Raw genomic sequence first — 12142 nt, forward strand, 5'->3', positions numbered from 1 at the left:
TACTGCAGACTTGAGGGTGGTTCCTGTCCTTCTGTAGGGCAGAAGGATGGAGACTTTCTTGGTCTCTCAAAATACAGGGATCTACCGAGAACAGGGAAGACCTTGTCACGGGTTCCCCCATCCTTGCCCATGGCCCTGCAGAATCAAAGAGGGTAAAACCGAGCAAAAGGGGCTGCAGGGAGGTAAAGTGACCCTACTCCCCAAGGCTGGACCTGGTCCCCAAGGCTGGACCTGGATCCCTCAGTCCCATGCAAGGCCAGGAGTGAGAAGAGATTTACCAGCACCAGGATGTCTTGGCTCTGAGCCTTGCTCATGTTGTTCCCACGGTCTGTGTCACCTTCCTGGTGTCTTTTCTTGCGTTTCCGTTTTTCCAGTTCTGCTTGGGCCTTCCTCACCGCAGTCTTCATGTTTTTCTCCAAAACAGTGTAAATAGCCTGTGTCTTGTCTTTACCTTTCAATTCCCAGATATCCTCTATCTCCAAGGGCTTGCAATAGCCCTTGAAAACCATGCTGTGGGACAGAGAAATCTCCCCTCAGCAAGCCTCCCACACTACACCTGCTGCAAATGCAGAGCCTTCGCACCCAGCCCAGCCTTGGATGACCACCAAATGTGGTGCCTCTCACGAATAACTCCAAGCAGCCCGTGCTGCAGGCTCCCCCAAACAGGGCTGGCCCAGCCCTAAAGCACCGCTGCATTTCACCAGCCTAACCTCTCACGGAGCCCTGCTCACCTGGTGTACCATTCAAAGGTGATGGAGCTCAGGAAGGAGGCTGTCACCTCTGGGTTCTAGGGTACAAAGCAAAGTGGGTACCAAGAGATTGTTGATGCTGAGGGAAAGTGTTGACAAGAGTTTGCTCAACACCCCCAGCCATTAAGGAACCCCAGAGATTTCAAGCCATGCCAGCTCCAGCCCCAGGAACCCCATCTCGCAGCTAGCAGCAATTGCCCATGGAAACACATGCAGATACCCCAGGCTGCAGGCTCCAGCTCTCACCATGTCCCTTACTGAAGCCCTCAGGTCTTCCCTCCCACAGGGGCCAGGAGGAAGCCTCTGCATGGAGCCCACCCTGCCCCACACAACACCAGCCAGGTTGTGGTACCCCAAGCCCACTCCTGCATGGACCTTGCACCTTCTTTGCGATTTCCTTTGTTTCTGGGGTGACATCTGAGAAGCCCGAGACAAGGAAGAGCAGCAGTTGGAGCCCGTAGGAGATGAAGAAAAGGACAAACCGTGGCATGTCGGAGATTGGTGCCTGCAGGAATGGAGTGGCCAGGGTGACTGTTGGGGCTTGTCTCAAGGCCACCTGGCACTCAGAGACAAGATCCATCCCCAGGACAGTGAACAAGGCTGGGCCCGATGAGGCAGTGCAAAACTCGCTTTGGATCTTGGCTAAGCTTCCCTTCACCACCTCTCTCTGCTTCTTCCTGACCTCCTCCCATAAGTCCATAAGGGAAGAAATTGGTCCAGGAGAGCTTATGCCTCCCCAAAGAGACAGGATGAATTCAAAGAGCAATTCCTTCTCAGGTCTCTTCTGGTTCACCAAGGTCCCTAGGCCAACTGGGACCTCAGTGATACCACTGAGAGTTTGTCAAGAGATGAAGTCTGAAGGGACTTTCTTTGGAGACAGAACAAGACCACAGGGAAGCACAGAGCTTTCTGCTAAACCCAACCTGCAGGGCTCTCCGAAGGAGTGACTGGAATGGCAATATCCCACAGAGCAGGGACAGTGTCCAGAAGCAGAAGAGTATCCCTGAGTCTCTGCACAAGCAGAAGCGTCGTGCATCATGGATCAGCAGGACCAAGAGCTGGGGGAAAGAAAGTCAGTCAGAGGTTCAGGCAGGGCTGCAGGACTAGGTCTGGGCTCTAAGCGTGCCTTTGGAGCACGTGTCCCAGGATGCCAGCACACATGATCTGCTGGGATCCACTGCCTTGAAGACCCTGAGCTCCCAGTGCCTGAGCTTGTTGCTAACCCTATATAAGCTTTGGAGTTAATTGCACAGGGCAAAGGTTTATTTCAGGAAGATGTACAATCAGGCTGCTGGAAAAGCAAGGCCTGAAGACACCCTGACATTACAGCAGGGCAGTACGTCTCTTTTTAGCTGTTCTCACAGCAGATTCTCAGATACACCCATACACCTCAGATACTGTGAGGAGTCACACCCTGTCTCCTGCATATTGCCTCCAGACCTGGAATTAAAGCCAGATCAGAGACTCAGCAGCGCAGCCTCTCTGGGCAGTCCTCTTGCCTTATAATCTCACGTGAACTCTGCACATGAAACTAGATGACACGACAAAATACAAAGGATAGCAAACAGGGGTGTTACTTTTGCTTTTAAATGGAGGTCCTGAGTGTTATGGCTTTGTTAAGACTTAGAATATCCCATGTCTCATACAAGGTATCTGCAACTTCCATCAAGCCAATAATAGCCCCTGTGTCCTCAGCTTTCTCCTCTGCCTGGGTGTCCTGTGGCACTTCTCAACTCTTCGCACAAAACTGAGCAGCAACCCTTGGGAAGCTGTGAGACATCAGAGCAGCACACTGTGCCCTGATGTTCACGCTGTGCCATCAGCCCTGTGAAACCCATACCGCTGCTACTAAGGTTCCTGCCAGAAAGTTCAGCTACGCTCACAGGCATAGTATCTATCCCAGTTTTAAGGATAAAAGGAGAGAGCACCATACAACTAGCCACCTGCGCTCAACCTATCGCCCTTGTGCACTGCCCACACATGTTCAGGGCTAGTCCCTACCCATCCTCCAGGCTGTGCTTCCCTCATGGACATGGCTTCCAGCTGATCTCTATGCTGTCGAAAGTTTTCTGCTGCTTGGCCCCACGGCCGCACTCTCTGTCTCTTTGCCGACACACAGCACATTTACCGGCTGATCCCTTACCCAGGTGGCAATGTACAGGCTGGGGTTTGTGTACCGGACAGCTGGCAGGGGGTCCTGCTCTGTGTCCTCTACAAAAGCCAGGGCCAACTCTGCCACTGCCGTCAGCATCAGCAAGGTAACCAGCACCTGTGGGGAGAGGGGAGCAGCCATGAGGGGAGACCCAGCCCATTGTGGGCACTGGGAACCATTGGGAAACAAGTCAGGTGTAAAAGCACTGTGCCCCATACACAGTGCTTTTGTAATGTGTGATACACATTACACCCTTTCCAACCCAAACCTGCACCAGGAGAGCTTTCTAGGGTCATGTGAAGCTGCAGCACTTCCACAGGAGCACTGCCATCATTTTAAGGTTGGAGGATAACAGGCCACAAGTTGAGAGGCCCCAGTACACACCTCAGCCCTCCCTCCCGGTGCATCCCAGCCCTATTATCGCCTCTGTCCCAGATATGCCTCATCCTGGGCTCCCCTTTACACTTCTGTCCCAAATGGTGCCCTAGCCCATTTCTCCTTCCCTCCTACACTTCTCATCTCTCCATCCCACACCTGACTCCAGCCCAGAGGGTTTCCACTCACCACCTCTCCATCTGAAGCTGCTCCAGCCTGCCCCCTCAGCCCCACTTTACCTGTTTGATGATGTAGAGTTTGGTCACAGATGATTTCTTGGCTCTGGATTTGCACATGGGCAGGAGCTGCCATGGAGACAAAATCCAGAAGAAGCCAAGAGGGACCCAGACCAGCACAGTCTGCTGGAAGCACACGGGCAGGTCAGCATCCGGACGAGCGAGGAAGGAGGCATTCTGGAGACAGCAAGGACAGATAGCCAAGACACTTGGGATGGCTCAACTCCCTTCTGGCACACAGCACAAGAGCCAGAGCTCCTATAGCTCCTGCCTACCCGGCCTCCACCCCATCGCCCCCCTCCTCAACACCCACCTTCCTGGCTGAGCATTGCAACACTCATCCAAGGTCCCAGGTGACGTCCCCTTACCCATCTATCTGCCTGAACCTGAGGGCCCCCCCCACAACCACCCCTTGCTGGAGCCAAGCCAGCCGCAGTGACTGGACCCAAATCATTCACTGAGGGGTCTGTGCAGGGTGTCCTGTGTTCCCAGCTGGGCTGCAGGGATAAAACAGGACAGGACTCAGGGAACTATCATTTGCATCGTTGTCTTGTGGATATCGCCCAGGCAGTGCACAGTGCTCAGTGCCATGGCAGCCCTGGACAAATACCAGAGCCTCGGCTGACCGCTGGCAGTTGGGTCCCACTGGCTGAACAAGCTGTGACCCTTGGGATCTACTGCTCTCCCACTGAGCATCCTACCCCAAGAACGGGCGATGGGGATGATGCAGCCACTCACCCAAAAGATGGAGCCGCAGAATTTCTCCAGGGCTGCCGACATGGCTCAGGCGAGAAGAGATGGTGGCTCCTTCCCCTCGCTCCGCCTGGCTGTGAGAGTCCTGCGTGGATGCTTGGGACAAAAGTCCCCACACACCCTCAAGTGGTGTTGGGACGAAATCCCTGATGACACGCGGTTAATTGTTAACTTGGTGCTATTGCACAACACCACAGACTAAAACAGTAACCAAAAGGGCTTTGGAAACTGCATGGGCTTTGGGGAGGGGAGGAGAGGAAGACCCAAGAAAGAGATCAAAGGGGAGATACAGGGAAGCCACTGCCACAGAGTCACTGCAGGACACCACAGCCATTGCTCAGAAACCACAACCTCCATCAGTGCACACCGAGACAAGCTCATATGGATCTGCTAAAGACACTACTTTGGTGCGACAGACACCCCCCCCGCCAGAACAAGCCTGCTGAATGCTGCCAAAAAGTCCAGCAAAGGCTGATCCCCAGGAGCCAAAGACGACAGTACCCTTTTTCTCATGTGCCACCCAGCAAGGAGGCCCAGGACACCAGCAGTGCTCCAGGCCTGGGAACTTGCAGACTGGCAGCTGAGCTGACTGCATGCTGCAGTGGGATCCAGGCTCCTTTTACCAACTTCTTTGGGCCTGCAGAGCCTGGAGACTTTCCTAGCTCTTCCTTTTGCTTCTCTTTTCCCACATCTCTGTGTTGTCTGCATGTTACAGCAGCTGGCTGACCACAAAACCCAAAAGAGACTTTGAATCTTCATTCTAAGGCAACCCCCAACATCTGAGGCAGCCAAAGGACCATTCCCGAGGCAGATGACTGCCACTAAATCATCAACCTGGTGCTTAGAAAGGTGGAGGTGTGGGTGTAGATAGGTATGGTGCTACTCTAAGGCTGGAACTGAATTTGCTTTATCGTGCATGCTTTTGAGATAAAAGCAGATAAAAGGGGAAGGTAGGGTGAATGCAAGGATTCTGCTGTCCCATTGTTCATGGAGTTTGTAGATAGCTCAGAAGTCAAGGGTGATACAATGAGTAATTGCTCAGGAACAACTCCCTTACCATCAGTAGCAGAGGAAGGTTCAATGTCCAACTCATTGGTTAATTATTATTGGCTTGTCTGATTAAATCTACATTTTTTTTGGTAAATAAAACTACCCCTAGTGCTAGGTCCTCCAGGCCAGAACCAATACACTGCTGATGACAGCAGCAATCCGAAGCAATGGATAAGAAATAAGTGAATGGAGCAGTCACTTCCTCAGCCCTTCTCCACCCGGAGTGCTGATGCGATTCTTCTTTCTGCTCACTGGCACAGCTGTCCTCTGGCCTTGCTTGTACCCACCTGGAGCACCACTGCCAAGGGGAACACTTGCTCATGACACCTTCCTAGTTAATGCTCTGTCCCATCACTTGTCTCGGTTTTCAGTATGTGTCACAGCCCATCCTCACCCCATCTTTGGTCTCTCATTCAGAGCCGAAGTGGTTTGCTCAGCATAGGATGCCAGCTACCTTTAATGTTCAAAACAAGCACACCCTCACTTTCTCTACCATCATACCTGGGACATGCTCCACCTAAAAAACCACAAAGCCACCTCACTGTCCCTCAGTTCCTTCTATAAAGCTTCCTTCACTGCAATACCCAGAAAATATTCACTGGGACCAAGCTAATCAAAGTGGTAAGATCTCTTTAGCCAACAATACCACACCCTTTCCCTCTGCTACCCTCCCTTTACCTGTCTGTTGTCCACCATTTATAACCTAAGTTTTCAAAATTAGGCATTGCTTCATGCTAGTCTCACACAGGGTCTGGTCCGGGACAGAGGCTTCTGCAAGGCAATCTGCAAATTAGACCAGCCTTCAATGCTTATCTCTGTTTCTGAAGGGTTTGTTTCTCTGCCTTGTTATGCTGTAACGCCATGAGAGTTCAAAAGCCTTTTTTCCTTTCCTTTTTTAAACTTTACATGAAAGGAAAGAACCAAACTCTGTGTTTATGATGCTGGGGAGAGCTGTGTCAGCAGAATATTCATGTTAATTGACTTACGGTATCTTAATCATCACCATGACTCATGAAATCTCACAACATAAGCCAGGAACTCTTAAATCAGGTGTCCTCAACTACACTGATTATAACCACAGATTAAATAATACTTTCTTCCAAGTTTGGATCCTTCCCACTGCTTGCACACCTATGAGTGCCAAAGCAGGCTCTGACACCAGCACTACGCCATCATTGCCTTTCCAGCTCCTATGTTGAGAACTACCATGTACATTCCTGAGGTGTGTTTTGGAAGACACTGATACCTGTGATGGATCCATGTGAAAAGGTGGATGTATCTTTTGAGCTAAAAATACACAGTCTTGGCTATAGGTTTTCCATGACCTGATTCTGTTTAAGGTGACAAAAGGTCCTGCCACCTTGTCAAATATTACATTTTCCTGTACATCCTCACAGGCTGTATGCTATTGCCAAGATGGACAGACAAATTTGAATTCTGTTTTTTGCTTCCTGGGAAGGCCTGCTCTCTCTGCTGTCACGGGGATTCTCTTCAGCTTTGTGGATCTTTCAGAGAAGAGCAGGCAGTAATGAAGGTGCTTTATCTCTGGGTCTCTACTCTTTTAATGGGCCACTCTGAGACCGTTCAGGTCTTACACTGGGTATTTTGCAGGGTAACTGAAACGAGTCTAAGGCTTCAATTCTGACTAGGCAACAATAACCCAACAGGCACATTGCCCCAAGCACTGTCGGCAGAACAAGCAGATGGTTTGTGCTTCATGTTAGGAAAAGGACCTGGAAAGTCCCTGAGAAAATGCACCTTGTCCTCCCCAAGGAATCTCACCATATGCCCATCCCACCTCACTCATGCCCCACAGCCCAGGATGCCTCACAACTAGCTCACCTGATCAGTCAGGTAGGTAGAAGCTCCTTCACATTGTAACTTAATGTGCTCCTCACGTCTACGCATCAATGTGCTTCTCTCTACCTAGCAGCTGCTGCATTGCTAGTCCCCAGCTGGCTGACCACAGCAGGCCTTGTTTTCCAGCTGTGGCTGTAATGTTTCCCTCCCCGGCACTCTGGATGCAATTGTTTTCTCCTGTGGTGCAGCAGGGGCCTGGCTAATACAGTGCAAGTCTGGCTCTTGCCTCTCAGACCTAGCAGGCAACTCCCAGATCTACCTCTCCCGACACTAGGGTTTGAGTCACGTATTTAGCCCAATGCTTATTTGCTATTACTTTGCTCTTGGCAAGTGTTTCTGCCTCCTGTGCAAACTGCCTCATGCCACACAGATGAGCCCATTCTCTGTTGGCAGTATATATCTTGAACTGACACCAAAGCACACTGTACTGAGCTATGTAATACAGACCACAGTCTTATCTGTAAAACAAAAATAAATTTTAAAAAGCACAGCAAGAGGGGGCGCAGCTGCAGTGTTTATTTGACAATCACATGCAGTGCTACACAATTCAATCCCCCTACTTTCTCGGCTCCCTTTCTCCCAAATACTGCCGAACAGCTTGTTGCTGCAACATCTGGGAATGAGTCCTTTTATTTAAAATGGCCAACATAAGTTTCCAGGCCAGGGACTGGTCATTCAGGGGAAGCCAAGGGAAGAGATGTCAGGCTTCATCACCTAGTTCACACCCTCTGCAGCCTGAGGATGGAAACGGTACCCATCTGTCCATGTGGCAGGGAAGACCCTGGAGTCTCAGCGCTCTTGTCCCAGCACGGTGCCTTCTACTACAGAATGTTCTTTGCAATCGCGTTCAGGGTCCTCACTTTGGCCACATCTGCCACCTTTATGGAGTATTCAGGGGCAGAGAAGGACGCTCCCATGGCAACATTTGGATTCCTGTCAGGAAAACAACTGGTTACTACATGCAGGTAACACAGATGAATAAGACACACTAAGGAAAACTCACTATCTCCCCTAGTCTCAGCAGTCACCAAAGAACCTGCTGGTGCCACCCACACCAAAGATGAGACAGTAATAGAAAGAAGAATAATCCAAGGGCAAGAAACAACAGCATCAACAGAAACCCAGACCTGTGGACAAACATAAGCCATTCATCACTCACTTCTCAGAGGCACATCCCATGGGCCTCCCAAATCCTACACACTCCAGTGTTAAAGGTCTAAGGCAACTACAACAGAACCTGCCTTCCTGAGTGCTACACAAGTGCACTTAAAGCCCTAGGGCAGCAGTAGCAGAAGAAATGCCCCAAGGATTCGGTTATGCATGGAGCTCGTGTCCAGATGATGAGCACCACTGGCCTCGTACACTGCAGAACATAGAGCCAGGCATCATGATCCCAACCATGAGAGCACAATTAGCACCCAGAAAGCTGTTTGAAATGTATGTCTGTTCTACAAACTCATGTTCGCATTAATCCAGCTTTTCCCTTGTACAGTTTTGCTAAAAAATAAAATAATAAATAAAAATAAATAATCAGTTACCTGAACTTCATTCCAGAGTCCCGGGCTGAACGAGCAGAGCAGTGAAACTCAGAAGCAGTGGAGCCTTCCAGAATCCTCTGCAGGTTGCGCTCTGTGATGCCACCCCCTGGTGAGAAGAATCCCAACATCACATACAGCGCAGATGGCCCTGTCCCAGACCTGACATTACCCTGGCACCTATCCCCCTAAGGGACACGCGCCTTCTACATAGAGTGGAAAAGACATCCCTCAGGACAACAGAGATCCAGGCACGTGAAAAGAGATGGGAAAAGCCTTGGCTCGTGTTCTCCCACAGATCTAAAGCTGTCCCCAAATTCTCCAGAGAGGAGCAGCTGCAGGGCTCTGCCATCCCCAGCTGGCTGCACGGCCTTTACTCACACGGGTGCACGAGTTCCTCCTCCTGGAGACCTGGCTCAAAAAGCCAGATCAGACAGTGCATCCCAGGCCGAAAGGCTAGGAAGCAGGGGCTAGGGAATATGGAACCTGTTACAGATGTCAAAAAAACATTACCTGGCACCACCACAATTCTGCCCTTCGCCTGAAAGAAGAAAAACGTGTTAGTGATATTGCTCAGCACTACACCCACACATCTAGCTGTGGGGCAGCAAAGAAACCTTATGTGCAGCATCTTCAGTAAGCTCATGGATGTCACCATGGCTTACCACTCTCACACATCTTTTTTGTACTATGCATGTTTTACAAGTGGAAAAGACTATGCAGTTAGAGCTAAGACAATTTGTAAACATTTCCCCTTACCTCTCTATCCCTCCTGGCTACCTCTCAGGTACATCTGTTGCATTTTCCTAAGAGCAACTATGAGACCCCAGCAGGGACCTCACATTGCTGTTTACGTGGGCTAATCACATCAGCTGCTGAAACCAACTCTTACTGCCCTCCTCCCAGTCCGCAACCAATCATTCTTTGCTGTGGGAGACTTCGGGATCCAGCCCACATGGGCTCAGAAAAACAGATTAAGGCCAAGCCAGACAAGAAGGGAAAGCACTGCTTGACAGAAGCTTCCCTTACAAAAATGAATGCTACTGTAAGGGAGCTTCCTCCAGGCAATGCCCAGGAAGCAGCCATGGTAACCCAGGGGAACACTTACCTGTTCCGCAAGCCTCTTAATTAAGGACAATCCTTCCAGCGCTGAGCTGTCACAACCACTTGTCAACACACGCTCAAACCCCAGAGAAATCAGGGTCTCCAATGCCACCAGAGGGTCATGCACCATATCGAAGGCTGAGACACCAACAGAACAGCTCAGAAATCACTCATCTGAGCATGCGCAAGCCCTGTCCCCCAGCCAGCTCAGGAGCCCAAGACACAACAATAGGAAAGGTCCTTCTCACAGCTGGCCAGCCCCACAGCTCCCGACTATAATGTCCCCCTCACAGCAGTGGCCAGGCCACTGTGCTCAGCTCCTCAGACACCTCCTACCCACACAGGGCAGTGACACAGCCCCTGAGCCTGGACCCCCCAGGGATCTTTCCGCTCCTGGGGGAACAGCACAGCCACAGCCTACTCTTGCACAGTATGCAAAGCTTTCCCCCCTCCAAAAAATAACCAAAGTACATTAAGCTCAGCTCACTCCCAGCCCCACCTTCCCCTGGCAGCGGGGCAGAGGCTGGTCCCTGCCAGGGCCGCTGCCCCAGGCGACTCACCTCGGTGAAATGTGACTGGCAGGGGACGGCACACCGCTGCAATAAGAAGACATATGGTCAGTCAGGGCTGGCACAGCAAGTCCTTGCACTAGAACTAGAAAAACACATAAGATGAAAGAGGGCAAATGCTTCTTGGGCCATTCCTGGGGAAGCTCAGAAGACTCCCAGTACATGATGGAAACAATACAGCTGCTCCTCTTTGGCCAGGGTCTTTGGTGTGGAAGAGTCCTTCTGCCCTTTGAGGAAGCAACAAACCTTTGTTTTTATGAGTAACACCAAAATTCCCCATCTCGTCTGGATCATGCAGAACCCTCATTCCCACCAGAAATGTTTCTCTTCAGGAAGAAAGCAGGTAAGTTGTCTCATCTACCTGGAGAAGAGACAGCACCAATGCTCTTTGAAAGCAACAGAGTTGATTTTTGTGATATCTTTCACTACCTATAATTTCTCTTCTATCTCAGACCACAGCAAAGTTCACCAGTGGGGCTCTATTTATTGGGCAAAAGTTATTTATCTCTATGAAAAGAAATCCAACTGCCTCCTGCCCTGGAAACACTGGTTCTGGCAGAGCACCTCATTGCTCTAGTGGAGGCAAATCCTGGCAAGGTCCCTCTCTTTTTCTGCACTCCCTACAGCATATTCACCTTCATATGAGAACCTCAACACCATACCACCAGGGAAAGGCTCAGACCACTTTAGCTTTGGCTGTAGCTCACAGAAAAGATGTGGAAGAAAATTCTCTTTCTCTCTTTTGTTAGGAGTCTGGACTAACAATTTCCCACTGAGCTTCAGTAGCCTTTTACACATTTCCACCTTTCCTTCATTATCTTTTTTAACTGAGTGTGTTAGAGGAAAAAATGAAGATGAGTTGTCAGCTACGCATAAGGCCAAAGTCCAGGAAAGACATATCCTAGACACCTGTAGCAGAGATGTAAGGAAAAGAACAGAGGGCAAAGAAAACAAAGTAGGGAGAGAATCTCAAAGTTTAATACTCCGATGCCCCCAAAGCAGGTCACCTAAGCCTCTCTCCTTCCTAGACTCTATTATGTCCCAGGCGGCCTCAAACTTTGTGTGAACTGCTTGGGGCAGTGGTCCTTGATCTGTAAAGCTCCTTACCTATTTAATGCCTCACAGTTATGACAATACATAAAACTGAAAAAGGTGGAAAGAGATGGCAAGACCCCAGACAAGACATGCAGACCAAAGCACCCTGCAGCTCTTTCTACAGCATCGGACAGAGCTGTAGCACTGAACTCCCACCTCCAGTCACAGCACAGATATAGCACAGAGCTCAGCACAGCACTTCTGACTGGAGACGTTCTTACCCAGCAACGCTGTGCAGAGCTCTGTATCGATGCGCCCGTCCTCAGTGAGGGCCCCGAACACCAGCCCGTCAGCCCCATGCAGCTTGGCAAGGCGGATATCAGCTTTCATCACTTCCACCTCCCGGTCCGAGTAGAGAAAGTCGCCGCCGCGAGGTCGGATCATCACGAACACGGGGACCCTCACGCACTGCTTCACCACCTGCAGGAGCCCTGGGTGGGGGAGGCAAAGAGGCAGCTCAGCACCCAGCTACGGCAGCTCTAGCCACCAGGGGAGGCAAGGCGAGACAGGGGGGAAGCCGAGCTAGCGGGAGGGGGACAAGGGAGGAGGGGAAAGGGAAGGAAGGCGCTGGGCACACTGACCCCAAGGGAGCGGGAGCTGGCTCAGGGGGAGGGGGAGGACACGGGCGCCGCAGAACGGGGGCGGGAGAGGCTCACCCATGCTC

General features: G+C 50.9%; 2 protein-coding genes across 2 annotated transcripts in view; both read right to left on the reverse strand.

The window, feature by feature from the left end:
- ABCC2 (ATP-binding cassette, sub-family C (CFTR/MRP), member 2) overlaps positions 1-4292 on the reverse strand; it is a 19152-nt gene extending 14860 nt beyond the window's left edge. The window contains 7 exon segments of the mRNA XM_010294140.1: positions 279-510; positions 732-787; positions 1132-1254; positions 1673-1807; positions 2893-3018; positions 3516-3689; positions 4251-4292. Of these exon segments, the coding sequence (XP_010292442.1) occupies positions 279-510; positions 732-787; positions 1132-1254; positions 1673-1807; positions 2893-3018; positions 3516-3689; positions 4251-4292 (888 nt within the window).
- Positions 4293-7667: 3375 nt separating this feature from the next.
- Positions 7668-11903, reverse strand: CUTC (cutC copper transporter). Its single transcript, XM_010294141.1, has 6 exons — positions 11700-11903; positions 10375-10410; positions 9819-9952; positions 9224-9251; positions 8714-8819; positions 7668-8108 (listed from the first exon to the last, which is right to left on the reverse strand). The coding sequence occupies exons 1-6, from the start codon at positions 11860-11862 to the stop codon at positions 7997-7999; spliced, it is 579 nt and encodes a 192-aa protein (XP_010292443.1). The 5' UTR covers positions 11863-11903; the 3' UTR covers positions 7668-7996.
- Positions 11904-12142: the final 239 nt, after the last annotated feature.

This window comes from Phaethon lepturus, unplaced genomic scaffold (assembly GCF_000687285.1).
Source record: "Phaethon lepturus isolate BGI_N335 unplaced genomic scaffold, ASM68728v1 scaffold36079, whole genome shotgun sequence".
NCBI lineage: Eukaryota > Metazoa > Chordata > Aves > Phaethontiformes > Phaethontidae > Phaethon > Phaethon lepturus.